Source organism: Macadamia integrifolia, chromosome 9 (assembly GCF_013358625.1).
Source record: "Macadamia integrifolia cultivar HAES 741 chromosome 9, SCU_Mint_v3, whole genome shotgun sequence".
In the NCBI taxonomy this organism is placed as follows: Eukaryota; Viridiplantae; Streptophyta; class Magnoliopsida; order Proteales; family Proteaceae; genus Macadamia; species Macadamia integrifolia.
The window spans coordinates 30,264,357-30,280,968 of NC_056565.1; the positions used below are offsets into that span (position 1 = coordinate 30,264,357).

Consider the following 16,612-nt stretch of genomic DNA (forward strand, 5'->3'; position numbering starts at 1 on the left):
CAACACTGCAGTAGGGTGAGCTCTTCTTTGTTCAATGCCTTCAACAATATCAGAACAGATAAGAATATTATCTGCAATAGACCTCCCTTTAATGAATGTTGATTGGTTCTCACTAACCAGCCCCCAATCACCCCTTGCAATCTATTGGAAATTATTTTTGTAATAATCTTATAAATGAGATTGCACAATGCTATAGGCCTATAACCAGCAAATGTAGCCACCTGCCTTGTCTTAGGGATGAGATTGATGAAAGTAGCATTAATAGAAGATGGCATAATTGAATTCTTGAAAAACCACTTGACAACAATTGTGAGTTCCTCTCCTACTAACTACCAAGAATGCTTAAAAAAGCTAGCACCAAACCCATCAAGACTAGGTGGCTTGTCATTCTTCATTGCAAACACTACCTTCTTTATCTCATCATTTGATACAGATTTTTCTAACATCTCTTGCTGGTCTGCTGTAAGAGAACCACACAAAGGGATATCATTAGGACAGAATCCCACATCCACCTGATCAGCCCCAAACAGATTCTGATAAAATTCCATAGCCTCCTTTATCAGACTAAGATCTTCCACCACTACCCCATCTCTCCCCTCAATTTCAAGAATGTTATTCCTGTGCTGTCTTCCCCTCATTGACTTATGAAAGAATTTATTATTCCCATCACCTAACTGCAACCACTTCACTCTAGACTTTTCTTTAAGAAAGCTTTCCTCCACCTTCAAAGCCTCCCATAATTTCCTTTTTACCTCTTTCTCTTGACTGACCAAGGTAACATTTCCATGATCGGAATTCAATTGACCTTGGATATCAGCTAAAACACCTTCAGCCTCTTTCACTGCCTTAAAAACATCCCTAAACTGCGCCTTATTCTAACCTTTTTATTCCTTCTTAACATTCCTCAATTTAGCAGCAAATTTAAGCATAGGGTTCAAATGACTCTTCACTGGCATCCCCTTTTCACAGTATCATTAAAACCCTTATGCTCAATCCAAGTTTCAAAAAACCTGAATGGCTTCGGCCCAAAAATTTTTTCCTCCATGATGTTCAGTATAATAGGGCAATGATCAAAAATCCCAGGACACTAGAATGCAACTTTTGAAAATTTATACTGCTCAATCCAATCATTATTACACAACACCCTCTCCAGCTTACAACTCACCCTACTGCTACCAGACTTCCCATTACTCCATGTGAAAAAATTACCTTTCCATTTCAAGTCAAAAAGATCAGCATCAAATAAACAGTTGTTAAATTCTTCCTCCGGTCCTTGCCTAACATCCTCCCCTCCATGCTTTTCATGTTGGCCTCTAACCACATTAAAGTCACCTAATATGACCCAAGGAGCCGCCATTCCTTGAGCCAAATGTGTAACATCCCTCCACAACTCACTCCTTTCATCCACACTATTAGAGGCATACACCGCAGTGCAGAAAAACCCCATAAACAATCCTTTAATTTTAATTTTCAAATGGATTAATTGTGATGTACTACTCAGACAATCTACTTCAAAACAAGCATCATCCCATCCCACCCAAATTCTAGTAGCCTCCCCTACTTTACAATTGTGAACATACTCCCACTCCCTCATCAAAGAAGAAAACACTAATATAATATTTTCTTCCTTCACCTTTGTTTCAACCAGAATCCCCAACTTAATATTTTTTTCAACAATCAAATTCTTAACCCCGCTTTGTTTTTTAGAAGCATTAAGCCCCTTACATTCCAACAGAGACAATTCATTTGCTAACTTTCTTTAAAGAATTTCCCTAGACCCTACCGGTTCCCTTCACAACTCCTACCTCCTGTATACCTTTCCTCATATTTGAATTCAATTCTACCCGTTGAGGTTGTAAAGTCAACTTCCTCACACCAACCCTCTCACAAGATTGAATCATTCTGGAAGATTGGGACTTAGAATTATCAGCCATACCTTTTTTCATGCAAGGAACAGTGCTCAAAGAAGATAGAGAAGGGACAGCAACAATCGGGTCTATAAAAGGGGCATTAACGAGCTCTCCCAAGCTTTTATCCAATGCATACAGCTTCTCCTGGCATGAAGGAATATTCACCGAAAATTCCCCAGCATATTCCACATCAGCAATAGGTTGACTAGGCAAAACTCCCTCCACCTCATCACCCGACCCCTTTTCAGACTCAAACAAGGGAGAGGAATAGACTACCTCCTTCAAGCCTATAGGGTTTAGCCAAGTCAGCAATTTGATTGCTGTTCTCCTTTAAAATAGGGTCAAAACCGCGTCTTTCCTCTCCTAATTCCGTGTGAGCAACAACCAAAGCTGTACTAGCGCCCTTCCCTAACAAATCTCCTACAATTTCTCCTTTTGAAATATTCTCCTCCAACCGCAAGCAACCAATAGGCTGTCCACCTCAGATAAGATCTCTTCCCCAATCTCACCCTCTTCTAACAACTCATCCACCTCATCAATCAAATTCAAATTATTGGCAATTAAAGAGTTAGAACCCGTATCCATCTCTTCCAAAGCCGAGAAGGGATTTGAATGCATAACAGCCCCACCCGAACCAAACCCTTGCACCACCTTCCTCCCTCTCTTCACGCTCACAAAATCTTCTGAAATCTCTTTTCCCTTCCCTACGACATTTGGTTTTCTAATCAAAATTGAATTTGAATTCAAGACAGGATTTATATTTGAAATCACCAAAGTTTGTGTGCGTTTCTCCATGGACTCTTCTGCCTGAGATTGTATAGCAGCCACCCCAGCAGCCACATCAGCAGCCGAGCTTCCTTCCCCAACCACAGCTCCTCCACCATGCACCACCTCCTGTGGCCGAACCTCCTCCAAACAAGCCACCTTCCTAACCCATTTCTTCTTGGCAACCAACCCCATTCTTTCCCACACTGAGTAGAATCATGACCAAAAACCTTACACATACTATATGAAACAGGTCTCCATTCGTACATCACAGCTTGTGAGAAAACAGCTCCACTTTCATCATGCACAGGAATGAACTTTGGCAACTCATCTCCAGCTTTAATCTCCACACATGACCTTGCAAACGATAACCGATCCATGGTACGAGTTCACTTATCCATTGTAATGGGATTGCCAATCACACTCCCAATAGTACTCAATGCATCCGCAGTCCAACACTGAAAAGGTAAATTAGGTAAGGATATCCATATAGGTAAAGAATTCAGCAGAACTTTATCCAACACGATGCTCGGTCTCCAAAGGTCTCAATAACAATGGCCTCTTGTTAATAAACCACGAGCCACCTTCCCATACCTTGAAACGGTCCTCCTCCACATTAAAACGGAAAAAGAAAACTCCACTTTCAAGTATAGACATATCCACATGACCAGAAAGCTTCCATTGTTTAAGCAGTATCTCTTTGGTAATAGAGAAAGGAGGTCTTCTACCCAAGAAATGTCCCACCAAAGCTTTTTGCCACCTTTTGACCCCTTCCTTCATCATTGAAGAAGAACACTGTGCCACAGCCTTTCCATCTACTATCAGAGGCTTAACATAGTCCAACCGTAATCCATCCACCCTCTCCATTGATTTTTCAGAAAACAAACCTGCCCAGCTCTTTCCCACAGCAGCCAAACCTTCATTGCTTCCTCCTTGCACGGCAGTTTCAACTCCAGAAAGGCTGCAACTCCCACCCGAACCAGCATGAGAAGGAAGACTTATCTTCCCTGCACTAGAATCAGGCCCAATAGCCGTGGCTATTGGCCTTGCAGCCATGGCCGAACTTCAAAAATCCTTAGTTTCTCCTGTAGAATTCCAGAGCTTCTCTCTCCTCAGTTCCTTCTTACGATCAGTGCGTTTGTATTGGTCCAAGGTGGTTATTCAAGTTGTGTATGTGGATGATATCATTATTTCTGGTGATGACTCCTCTGGGATTCAAGATGTCAAGGTGTATTTGCATTAACACTTTCAAATGAAATATTTGGGAATGCTCAAATATTTCTTGGGTATTGAAGTTGTTCGTAGTGAAAAGGAGTTACTTTGTCTCAATGGAAGCATGTGCTTGATTTTCTAAAACTGGGATGTTAGGCCCTAAGGCTACAGATACTCCTATTGATCCTCATTTGAAGCTTGGAACGAGTGAGGACAAAAAAATTACAGATAAACATCAATACATGCAACTTGTTGGAAGACTTATTTAACCATTACTCGACCTGATATTTCATTTGTTGTGGGTGTAATTAGTCAGCTTATGGAAACTCCTAAACAAGTCCACTGGGAGACTGTTTGTTGTATTTTGAGGTATCTCAAAGGTGCTCCAGGGAAAGGTCTTGTTTATCAGCGTCATGTTCATATTTATATTATGGGCTACTTTGATGTTGATTGGGATGGTGTTGATGATGATTATGGGTCTACTATAGGATTATGTACATTTGTTGGTCGAAATCTTGTACCGGGAGGAACAAGAAGCAAACTACAATGGCTCGGTAAGGTGCAAAGGCTGAATACAGAGCTATGGCACATATGGCCGCTGATTTGATGTGGTTGAAATATCTCATTCAAGCTGGGGTTCTCAACTACTGAACCTATGCATATGTATCTGCGATGATCAAGTTGCTATTTTTATTGATAGTGTTCCAGTTTTCCAGGAGAGGACTTAACATATTGTGGTAGACTATCATTTTGTGAGGAATGATGTTATGCAATAACTTATATCTAGTCCATTTGTCAACTCCACCAATCAACTTGGAGATATATTCACTAAGGCATTGTTCAGGCCTGGCTTTCTTAGTGGTTGTACCAAGTTGGGTGTTGGAGAGATATATACTCCAGCTTGAGGGGGAGTGTTAAAATGTATCGTGTGGTAGTGTATCGTAGGATATTGTGGTATTATGTACCATGGGATAATATGGTAGTGTTGAGTTGTGAGTTGGTCTTTAGGTTTCCTACTAAGAATATATTTCTTAAGTTAGTATAAGCAGGGAACTAGACCATAATAGAGTAACTTATGTCTCTTCCTATTGTGGCTCCAGCTTTCCCCTTCCTTTCTTTTCTTTTCTTTTCTTTTTTCTTTTTTTTTTTTTTTTTTTTTTTTTTGTGTGCATGAATAAAAATATATAAACCCAAGGAGAGAAAAATATACAAAGGAAGAAGCGGGGGAGACACACAAAGCCGGCTAAGGGAACAAACCCAATCAAAAAAGAGGGACAACAGCTAATGGATACAAACCCTTACGGGGGGAGGGGGAGAGAATGGAAGATGGGAGGCCCAAGGAAGCAACAATAAGCCTGTTCCTTGGGGATTCAATGCCCGAGCGGTGCAGGAGAGCAACAAGTTTGGTGGTGACATCGAAGAATATGGCATTCCAAGTCCTGTCAAAAGTGCAGGAGTTAGACGTCCATCTAGGAAGGATCCTCTCCATCCACAGGTGGTTGATGGTGGCACAAGAAGCAAGCTTACCAGCGGTATCACAAATGGTGGGCCCGTGAAGGCCATATTAATCCAAAGCCATTCCTTGCTAAGAGGGAGGACTCTTCTACTAGAGGGCCAACAGCGAGAAAGAACTTTCTTCCAAATGGAGGAGAAAGGGCAGGAGAAGAAAAGATGATCAACATCCTCAGTTCCTCTCCAGCAAAGGCAGCAAGCAGGGGAGACCTGAATGTAGCATAGATGAGGAAAGACTGCATAGAAAGGTAGTTGGTGAGAGCCCGCCAGACTGTGAAGCTGTGACGGTGAATGTGGCCTTTGAACTAGAGGACTGCGCGTCATAGGGCATGATGGGCTTTACACCTAACAAAGTTCCAAGCATAGGAGAAGCTGAACATCTTGGAAGGAGAAGGATTCCAAAGAATGGAATCATCCCTCTCCCTATGGCCAAAGAATGGAATACTCTCTCTCTCTCTCTCTCTCTCTCTCTCCTTATTTCTTTTCTCTTTCTCATGTATAGGTGCTGACTACAGTGCTTGTTTAATGACAAGGATGAATGTGTCAAAAAAACAAGAAGGTTAATCTATTTCATCTACAAAGCCATGTCCAAGTGCCCAATGCTGGACACATATCCTGTACGCCTACCCATATTGTGTTGGGTGGTCAACACGTACTAGTGGTGGCCAACTTGGCATAAATGAAGTGTCCAATTAACTCGCCAAATTTCTTACCAAGGTCAGCAATGGTTCAGCAGATCCAACTGCTAAGGTGGGAATCAAGAGGGATTTTCAGTTATGGATAGAATTTCTCTTGCAATGGTTTCCATTGCATTTGGCTTCTTTTTGAAGGCACAAGCCCTTTTGTGCTTGTATGGGTGTCCCCCTATCTTTTTTTCTTTTTCTTGGATGAATAAATAATTTCATTACCAAGAGAAGAAGAATATATAAAGGGGGGAAAAGAGGGGGGCGCAAACCTAGAAGGAACGAGCCCGACAAGACCAGGGGGAGAGAGCCAAGCATAATGGCAACAAGCCATGATGGGGTTCGGAGAGAGCCGGAGAGGCCTGGGGGGTTGGAAGAGAGGATGGTGGGGGGAGGGACCCAAGGCAAACAATGAGCCTGTTCCTTGGGTGTTTCTGATTGGACGGCAGCACCTGGATGCGACCTTGGTGGAGACATCAAAATAAATTATGGCATTCCAAATCTTTTCGAATGAGCAAGAATCAAGAGTCCATCTACGAAGATTCCTCTTCATCTAGATATGGTTTATGGCAGCGTAGAAGGCAAGCTTGCCAATAGTGTCACAAACTGAAGACCTGACATATGTCATATCTACCAAGATCCATTCTCTACTGAGGGGGAGCACTCTTCTTCTATAGGGGCAGCAGCGACTAAGAACTTTGTTCCAGGCAGAGGTGGAGAAGGGACAGGAGAAAAAAAGATGGTCAGCATCTTCTAGACCATTCCAACAGAGATAGGAGGAAGGAACGTGAATGCGTCTAGAATTTAGGAAGGATTTGGTAGGGAGGCATTTAGAGAGAGCACACCAAGTGGTAAAGCTATGGTGGGGAATGTGGCCTTTGAACTATGATATTTCTCCAGGGGACATGGAGGTGCTTAGAAGGACAAAAAAATCCCAAGCAGAGGCATAGCTAAAGGAGCCAGAGGAAGAAGGTTTCCAGATGATGCTATCATGCCTGCCACGGTGGCCAGGAGAGATTGGGGGAAGGGAAGCCCATAAATCGGCGAGAGGGGGGAGGGAGGAGGGGACCAAATGCCATCACGAAGAATAGAATCAACAGTGGCTGATCAATTAAGACTAGAGGAGTGGATGGATCTGGGGCTGACAGCAAAGAGGAGAGTACCGATCAAGGTTTAAGACCTCGCTCTCCCCCCCATCTCGCTGATCCAAAAAGAGAAATCTAGTGAGATCTCGCCGAGATCATGTATTTTTTCTTGGTCGACTCAGTGGTTGGTCTCGGTCCATATGGTCTTTGTAGCCCATGAAACTTGGTATTTACCCTATTTTAGGCCTTCTTAACACAAAGTAAGCATCAGTTTTTAAAAAATAAAACCTAAGAATGGTACGTTGACTGCGTACCTTATGTAAGTAGCCTCCAACACTTCGGACCCTAAACCTGTATGCTCTATTCCACAATCAACACATGACACAACATAATCATATGAATTTAAAAGACAACATAGATAATTACTTAATTGTTTAACAATTAACATTAATGACTGATGAGTCACATTCACATACATTGAAAATTAAAGTAACTCCAAATGTGGATAAGGAGGTAATATTCTGCACTCTTTAAGATTCAATGAGTGTAGGAATGAAGATCCTCAAGAAAAAGCTCCAAAATCCTTGCTCCTTGGTGTTTTTCTTCAAAAAAGTAGAGAGAGAGAGAGAGGTGAGATACAAGTGAGATCTTGGCGAGATTTGGCAAGATAGAGGTGAGATCTCGAGATCTCAGTCAAGTTTTTGTACAATTATAACTCGCCATACATCTCGTCGCCTTTACGAAAAAGAGAGATATTAGCGAGATCTCACCGAGATCTTAAACCATTGAACCGATAGGGTGCCAAAGATCTAGCCAAAGGTAGGTGGAGGAGCCATTGCTAATGGTATAACGGATGGCTTCGAGGGCTTTGGGTCTGGTGCTAAGGATGTTGCACCATACCAAGGAGGCATCAGTGGATTAGGAGGCGGTCCAGAGAGAATCGGTTTTGAGGAGAGATGAGTAAACCCAGGATACCCAAATGTTTTTTTGTTTAGTGGCAATCATCCAAATGAGTTTGAGAATGCCTACATTGTTAGCATCCCTAATTCTCCTAAGACCAAGGCCCCCTTCGGATATGGGACGCACAGATTCCCAGCTTATGGGACGAAGGAAATTGGAGCACTCTCTCCCTTTCCAGAGGAAGGAGTAAAAGAGGGATTCAATGGATTTAATTATTGAGCAAGGGAGCGCGAAGATGCCAGAGCAGTAAAGGTACATGGATTGAGAATAGATCTGGTGTGCTCAAGATGGCCAACATAAGAAAGGAGCTTCCCTTTCCATAGCTGCAACCTTTTTTTTTTTATGAGATCAAGCATTAGGGTGCAGTGATGAGTCGAGGGCCTAGATGAGAGGCAGCCCCAAGTACTTGACGGGGAGGAGGCCAAGGGAGAAACCAATCAACTCCAGGAGACGAGCTTTGGTAGAGTCCGAAACTCCATAGAGGAACAAATGGGATTTAAGGAGATTAATGCGAAGGCCCGAGAGAGTTATGAAGAGATGAAGCAAGGACAAGATGCAAGAGATGGAGGTAGGGTCAGCTTTGGAGAAGATCATGAGATCATCAATAAATGCTCGACCTCTGAATCAATACCATTCATGAATGTCATATGCATAGAGTCGTCAACGTTGACAACCTTCTCATCAAGGATTGGAGTGACAAGCTCTTCCTTTTCATCATGAATCTCAAAGACTTGTTGTGGAGTGCTCTCAACCACTACCTCATCGTCCACAGCTTCAATATTTTCTACTTTGTTCTCTTCAAAATAGAACTCTTCAGTGGAATCTTCTATCTCTTAACCTTCTGTATTTGAAGCTTCAAGAACTATCTCTTCAATGGGGTCCTTGACTTCAAGTTCTTTTGGTTTGAATAGAGGTATCTTCACTTCCCATAGAGGTGTTATAGGTGCTATCAATGATTCTGGGACACCAACACGTCGTTGCATTCCAACTAATAGTTCATCCGTTCGCAGCATTTGTTGATTCAGTTGTTTCACCATCTTAGAAATATAAGCAAAATTCAAGGGACTAAATTCATTATTGGTTACGTTCAGCTCTAATAGTCTTTCAGGGTTGTTCTTTGCCATGCTTTGATACCACTTAGTGTGAAACTAGGATTGACAAGTCAAGCCCAATCCAAAATCTGCAGGATATTCTCAAAGAACAACCACAATCGAAGTAGGACAATAGCACAAATAGATCAGACAAAAAGAGAAATCAGATCTGGAACATCCAAAGCTATCGATTCCAATACTAGGGTTGCTCTTATCAGATCAGTAGTACTGATAACAGGGGCTTACAAGACCTCAAATAGGTCCAAATCAACTTAATACAATGAACCAAAGTCCAAGACAACAATTGGAATTTAAACAGATCTATCGATCTCAGTTCTGGACAACACAGGCCACCAAAAGACAAGAAAAGGATAATTTTTAATAATCCTCTAATGGCTGCTCAGAATGACCAGATCTTCTGGTCAAGTGGAGGTCCAGATTTCAGGTAGCCAAAAACTAAAATAGAAACTTCTGAAATTTCGGGGCCGATCTGAAAGGAAACTGAATTCAATACCTGTAGGAACTTGAGCTGATTAATAGGTCCTTGAGTAACAGAGAAAAGAAGTAGATAAGCAAAGGAAGAGGATCTCTCGGGCTTCCACCACATAGTCTCAACTGGATCAAACACCAGTTCCATCAGCCTTGATCAAACACAAGACAAATCTCCATGGAGAAGGCAACAGCAGCTACAACAATTGTTTTCTTCTAATCGTTCAGCTATGGGAGTCTCATTGCTTTGTATTAATAGTGATACTAGGGGAGGGAATACAACATAGCAATTGGAAGGTTCCAAAATAGGAAACCCCACAATTGATTACCTAATACCTATTACATAAGTTTCTAAGAACTGAAAATAGAAACAAACTGAAAAAGGAAACTAATGACTTGACTCAATTAATAACTTAACCTCGAAGAAATAACAAAGATAACAACTGAAATTGAATTCGACTAAAATAGAAACTCATGAAAAAGGGAACAAACTAGTTAATCCCGTATGCAACCATGACACCCCTAGTTTAGGCCTATAAAAGTGGCCTATTACACTCAAAACACATGGGAACAAAGGCCCAACATGGCAACATGTATGGAACCCGACCCTAGACTTATTCCTAATAAAACAAGCCTATTTCGGTGATGAATCTGCATCAACTTCCGTATCTAAGTTACTACAGTGGCATCTTCGGTTGGGACATACTCCTTTGAGAACTTTAGCTAGGCTTTTTCCGTCCTTTAAAATTTGTAGCTCCAGTCAATTTTTTTGTGAGGTGTAGTATTGACCAAACATAATTCGGATCGCTTACTATGTTTTTTGAAATAAAGTGCCACTTCTTTTCGTTGATACATTCTGATATTTGGGGTCCATCCCGCTATGTGACTGTGAATGGTTATCGGTGGTTTGTCTCTTTCATTGATTGTCATTCTCAGACCAATTGGTTCATATGATGCAAACCAAGGGCGAGACCTTCCATTGCTTTCAGTAGTTTCATCGCATGGTTCAGACTCAACTCGGTGCTACCATCAAGATCCTTCGAAGCGACAATAGACAAGAATACTTCGAATGGTCCTTTTAGACTTACCTTTCACTCATGGGATAATCCCTCAGAAAAGTTGTGTAGATACCCCGGCCCAGAATGGGGTCGCTGAGCGGAAGAATCGCTACCTTTGTGAGTTAGCATGCTCACTTATGTTTAAGATGTGTTGAGGTCGAGAGCTAATCCCGATATCGGGATTAGTGTCAGCCACTCGACCTGATAGGGTCGATTTGGTCCTATCGGGTCCCTAATTGCTGTTTAGGGTTTATTACTTGTAATGGGGGTGTTTTAGTCCTTGTACTCCTTGTTTTAAACCTATATATGCTAATGATGCCTGCGATCAGTCACATATTGGACTAATCACAAGCTCCTCTGTTTCTCTGGGCAGATTTCAAACTTTTCTTCTTTTCTTCTTCTTCTTCTCTTCTCTTCTAGTTCTCTTGCGGTTTTTGCTGATTTGATTGTAGGAATCTGGGATTGTAACAAGATGCATGTTCCTCCCTAGTACTGCAGTGACGCGATTCTCACAGCTGCTTTTCAGATCAATTGAATTCCTTCTCGGGCATAGTTCAATGTTTCGACCAATACCGTCGAAATTTCCCACATTTCGACAGTATCCCAAGACTCCGATACCAAATACTATGTAACTTTTAAGTCACTGGTTTCGACTAGTATCGACCAAAATTCCCATATTTCAGTCGAAATGTGAGAATTTTCGAGTAGACCAATTAGGTCGAACCAATCTTTTTAAAATCTTATTAAATGGGAAACCAAGCCTTCTTATTTCGAAACTTGGGAAAATATTTAAGATTCCACCCTTGTTCCATCAAATCTTTATTCTAAGCTTAGATATTGCACATCTATAGCAAATCTACCAAAAGAAGGGAGCTTGGACCAAAAAGGTAAATCCCATCTTCCCAAAAAATCATTTTTTTATAGAATATACTTGGAAATAGAGTAGAATGATGTAAATTTTTTATATGCTAGTTAGTTAACTGTTGAGTATTGACTATTGAGATCTGAGACTTGAGACTTGAGAGACAACTCACAATTATGAAATATTATTATTTATTTTGGATCTTTTACGTTATGTTCTATTTGCCAGTCAACGACTCAACATACATTAGCAAACTTTGGTCAGCACCACAAGATGACTGTGTTTTTTTTTTTTTTTTTTTTGAATGAAACTAATTATGTGAATGGGTTAGAAATATCTAAAATATAACATACACAAAAAATTAGGCAAAAAAAAAAACATTTTTGGGGGGTCGAAACCAAATTTTTCACCAAACTGGGAAATTTCCCTGGTTTTCTCAAAATTTCCCAAATTTCAACGAACTTTCGGTCTCCCCAAGGGTCGAAACCCGATACTTTGAACCTTATTCTCGAGTTCATTCCTTCCGCTCCCCTTCGGATCTTCTCCAGGGTTCCGCTGCTTTTCATATTCCTCCCAAGGTATTTCGTAGTGTCTATTATGCTCGCAATCATCATCATCACGGAAAGTTAGATCCCCATGGTCTTCAATGCATTTTCTGGGGTATGCTCCTACTCATAAAGGCTATCGGTATTTTCATCCTCCCACCCAGCATTGGTTTATGACTATGGATGTTGTCTTTCATGAATCTACGTCATAACACATTACAACACCTTTTCAGGGGGAGTCTCCTTCCATTGTGGAAGATGTGTTGCCTTTTAAACTTGCCATCCTTGTCGGTATCCCATTTCAGGGGAGAGTAACACTCCTACTTCACCTCACCTAGAAATACATGTTTATAGTCACAGACAGCAGACTCAAACCACTACACATCTAACATCTACCCTACAATGTCAGTTGTCTCCTCTTGAGCCTGATTTTATCTTCTTAGACCTCGGTAATTCTCCTTCTTCTTCTATTGATCCATCTCTTGTGTTGCCTATAGTTGCTTGTAAAGGCACTAGGTCTTGTATATTACATCCTATTGCTAAAATTGTTGTTTATTACTCACTTTTCTCCTTCCTACTATAGTTTTATGTCTTCTATATATTCTGCATCCATTCCCCATACTAGGCAGGAAGCAAGTGCAGACTCACAATGACAGGAAGCTACAGTTGAAGAGATGTAGGCTCTAAAGAAGAATGCCAAATGGGATCTACTGTGTGTTCCCTCACAAAAGAAGATAGTTGGTGGTAAGTGAGTTTTCACAGTGAAACAGAAAGTTGATGATACAGTAGATCGGTGCAAGGCCAAACTTGTTGCGAAGAGCTTCACTCAGACTTATGAGATTGACTACCAGGAGAAGTTTTCTCCAGTTGCTACGATGAACACAATCCGTGTTATCTTAGCTTGTGCCACCAACTTGGATTCGGATCTCCAGTAGCTAAATGTGAAGAATTCCTTTCTTAATAGGGAACTTAAGGAACAAGTGTATATAAACATTCCTCCTGAGTTCACATGCTCCAAAATCCAAGGGAAGGTATGCAAGCCAAAGCGTGCACTGCATAGCTAAGTAATCCTAATGCAGGAGTAGGTAAGAGATTACTAACCCCCACAAGTATAACCCCAAATACAAAAGTAATTCCCCAACAAGATATGCAAATACAAGAGGATAAGACTCAAGGAGAGGTTACGGCCAATGTCCCGCAGGTACAACAATAAACAGAACCCAAACAGTAGCAAATCTCACCAAAATACAGATCCAAAAGTAGGAGAGAGAAAACCTCCTGCGCAGAGCCCAGTAAAGGGAGGGCCGGCTCCTATAATTCAAGCTCAGATGGAGCTCAAACTCTGGTCAATAACAGCCCCTAGGGAGGGGACAAAAACCTAAAAAGATGAGATGATTCTGACCAGGGATTGTGAAGTTGTTGACTTTCTTGAATTCTGACCTAGGAGAGAGAATCATAGGTTTCAGGAGAGAGAATCAATTATGGTTTGTAACTTGGACAGATCCAAACTTCTGAACACTCACAGCAGTAGTAGACTTCAGTAGCAGTAACCTTCAGATAAAATAGAAAGCTTTAAACAAGAAGAAACAAAGGGAAGAGTGGGGGAGGAGCGGTTATCTCGGCCCGGGATTCTCACCCATAGCTATCCCGACTGTTCTAAGCAATTAGCTACAATTATTCTTTATTCAAATCTGCCGATTAAAGTTACATAAGCTCCTCTATATATAGAAGGTAGACCTAACTACAAGCAGCCCTACTAGAATTAGGAGATGAACTCCTATTACAACTAGGAATTAGAAATAGGCTAGAACTAGGAATTAGAAAATAGACTAGACTTATAACTCCAACATGGAGTGACCCACTTAACTAATAGCCCCTAGTGGGCCTTACAACCAATGGGCCCACATGGCCCTTTATTGAAAATAAAGTAAATTTAATAAAAGAAATCAGTGGCCCAATGGGCCCACTCTTTAAGTGGATCGGTCCACACCTTGGGATGGCCTTTCTTCCTGCGATAGGTCCTTCCAATGTGTGGATCTACATCAAATCCCCTCGTGCATGGTTCGGGCGTTTCCACAAAGTTATGATTTCCATAGGCTACTCTCAAAGTAATACCGACCACACTCTGTTCATCAAAAGATCCAATGGGAAGATTGCTATTCTGATAGTCTATGTAGATGACACTATTGTTACTGGTGATGATCTGGTAGGGATTTCTCGCCTTAAGAGATACTTGGATGACGAATTTGAGATCAAAGATCTAGGATAGCTTTGTTACTTCTATGGCATTGAAGTTGTCAGGGCTTCTCATGGGATCTACTTGTCTCAACGGAAGTATGTGCTTGACCTTCTGTTTGAGATAGGCATGTTGGGTGCAAGCTAGCAGATACTCCTATTGAAGCTAACGGTCACCTGAGCAGCAAGGAAGATTATTCTGTGGATAAGGGGAGATATTAAAGATTAGTGGGGCTCTTAATCCATCTTTCTCATGCATGCCCTAACATAACATTTTCCTTCAGCCTGGTTAGTCAATACATACATTATCCCTACTCGACACATATGGAAGCTGTGTATTCTCTGTTACTTAAAATTTACCCTAGGATGTGGTATCATTTTTTCTCCTCATGATCACCTTAGGTGGAGGCCTTCACGAATGCTAATTAGGCAGGTTCTCCTAATGACCGCAGGTTAACTACTAGTTATTGCACCTTTGTTGGCGGTAACCTTGTTACTTGGCGAAGTAAAAAAAGCAAACCCTGGTCGCCCATTCAAGTGCTAAAGCAGAGGTCAGTGCTATGGCTCATAGCATTTGTCAGCTCTTATAGCTTAATGGTCTTCCCATAAATTTGGCTATCCCTGCCACCCTTCCTATGAAGCTCTTTTGTGATAGCAAATCTGCTACTAGCATTGCTCACAACCCTGTCCAGCATAATCGAACCAAGCATGTGAAGATTAATCAACACTTCGTCAAAAAAAAGATGGATATGGGTCATACCATTGTGCCTTCTGTTCACCGTAGTGAACAACTAGCCGATGTATTTACCAAAGGTCATAGCGGTAAGATGTTTCATCCTATTCTTTGCAAATTGGGCATATGTGATATCTATGCACCAGCTTGAGGGGGAGTGTTGTAATAATGGTGTTAAGATATAAGTCATGGTTGTAAAAGTCCATGGTAGGTATGATTTAAGTGGTAAAGTCCACAATATGTGGCTAGGGTGTAAAATTCCTTAGTAGGTGGAGTTATAGTTATAAAAATCTTCATGTTAGGAAGCATCCTTATGTGGAAGTCTTTGGGCCCGTTTGATAACGTTTCTGCTGTTTCTGTTTCAAGAAACGGCAGAAACATAAATTTTCGTTTCTAGAAACAGAAACGGAATTGAAGGTATTTGATAAATCATGTTTTTAGAAGTCGATAGTAACCAATGAAAGAATGGCCACAAGTCGTTTCTAGAAACGGCGAAACAAGTTGAACTTGTTTCGCCTGGGTCGTCTCTTGAATCATAAATAAGTAAAAATTTCTATTTCTATTTCTGAAAATAAGTGAAACGGAACAGCTTTATCAAACGCTTTTTACTCCGTTTCTGCTGTTTCTGGATACAGAAACGGCAGAAACGCGTTTCTTGAAACGTTATCAAACGGGCCCTTTATGTTAGGTAGCCTCCTTCTTTGACTTGGTTATGCAAGTTTTATTTATTTGCTACATTTCTGATCTATATTAATTGGACAATGGGTGAGGGGTTTATGAACGATCAGGTTTTCTCTCAGTATCAGAGTTATCTTTTACTTTTCTCTTGATCTCTTCTCTTCTCTTCTCTTCTCTTCTCTCTTTGCTTCTGCTTCTTCTTCTTCTTCATAGTTTCTGGCTGAGCTTTTCTAACAAATGGGTTTTAAGAAAGTTGTTAGCTTCCAAATAGGTCCTTAGGTCCTTAAAGGGGTTTAATGGTCCTTGTAATATTCTAAAACTTCTTCTCCAATATTATAAATATAGAGAGCTGGTGTCATATCAGACACAAATCATTACCCCATCCAACATTAACGAAGTGAGACATCAAGCGTACATCACTGTGCCAGCAAAGTCAGTCCAAAAGCTCTGATCAGTTAATAAAACTGCCAGCATATTGTAGAAAACCAAAAAACATTGAAGTAACCAAAAGACAAGCCATACCAAAATAGTAACTGCCTCTTTAACAACCCCTGCAATGTTTACAGTCACTGCACTGGTTACTGAGACAAGTATATATTCTGTCAAAACCTGCAAAAGACAAGGAACTTAGAGCAAAGAACTTAAGAGAGACTTTAAAGATGATGGAACAGTATCATACTGAACGTAGAAATTCCGAAAACAGTATTCAATAATGATATAACCCATTAAATAGTCTTCAGAAACTCCAAAACTGTAAACTATATTTATCCAAATCATTGTGGTTGACATTCAGT

The 16,612-nt window shown here is 41.0% G+C and overlaps 1 protein-coding gene across 2 annotated transcripts in view; it reads right to left on the reverse strand.

The window, feature by feature from the left end:
* The window catches only part of LOC122089063 (probable sugar phosphate/phosphate translocator At1g06470), a 93,166-nt gene that overhangs the window by 17,502 nt on the left and 59,052 nt on the right, over positions 1-16,612 (reverse strand). For both annotated transcript variants that reach the window (XM_042658497.1, XM_042658496.1), the window contains one exon: positions 16,341-16,427. In XM_042658497.1, the coding sequence (XP_042514431.1) occupies positions 16,341-16,427 (87 nt within the window). The remainder of the gene's footprint in view (positions 1-16,340; positions 16,428-16,612) is intronic.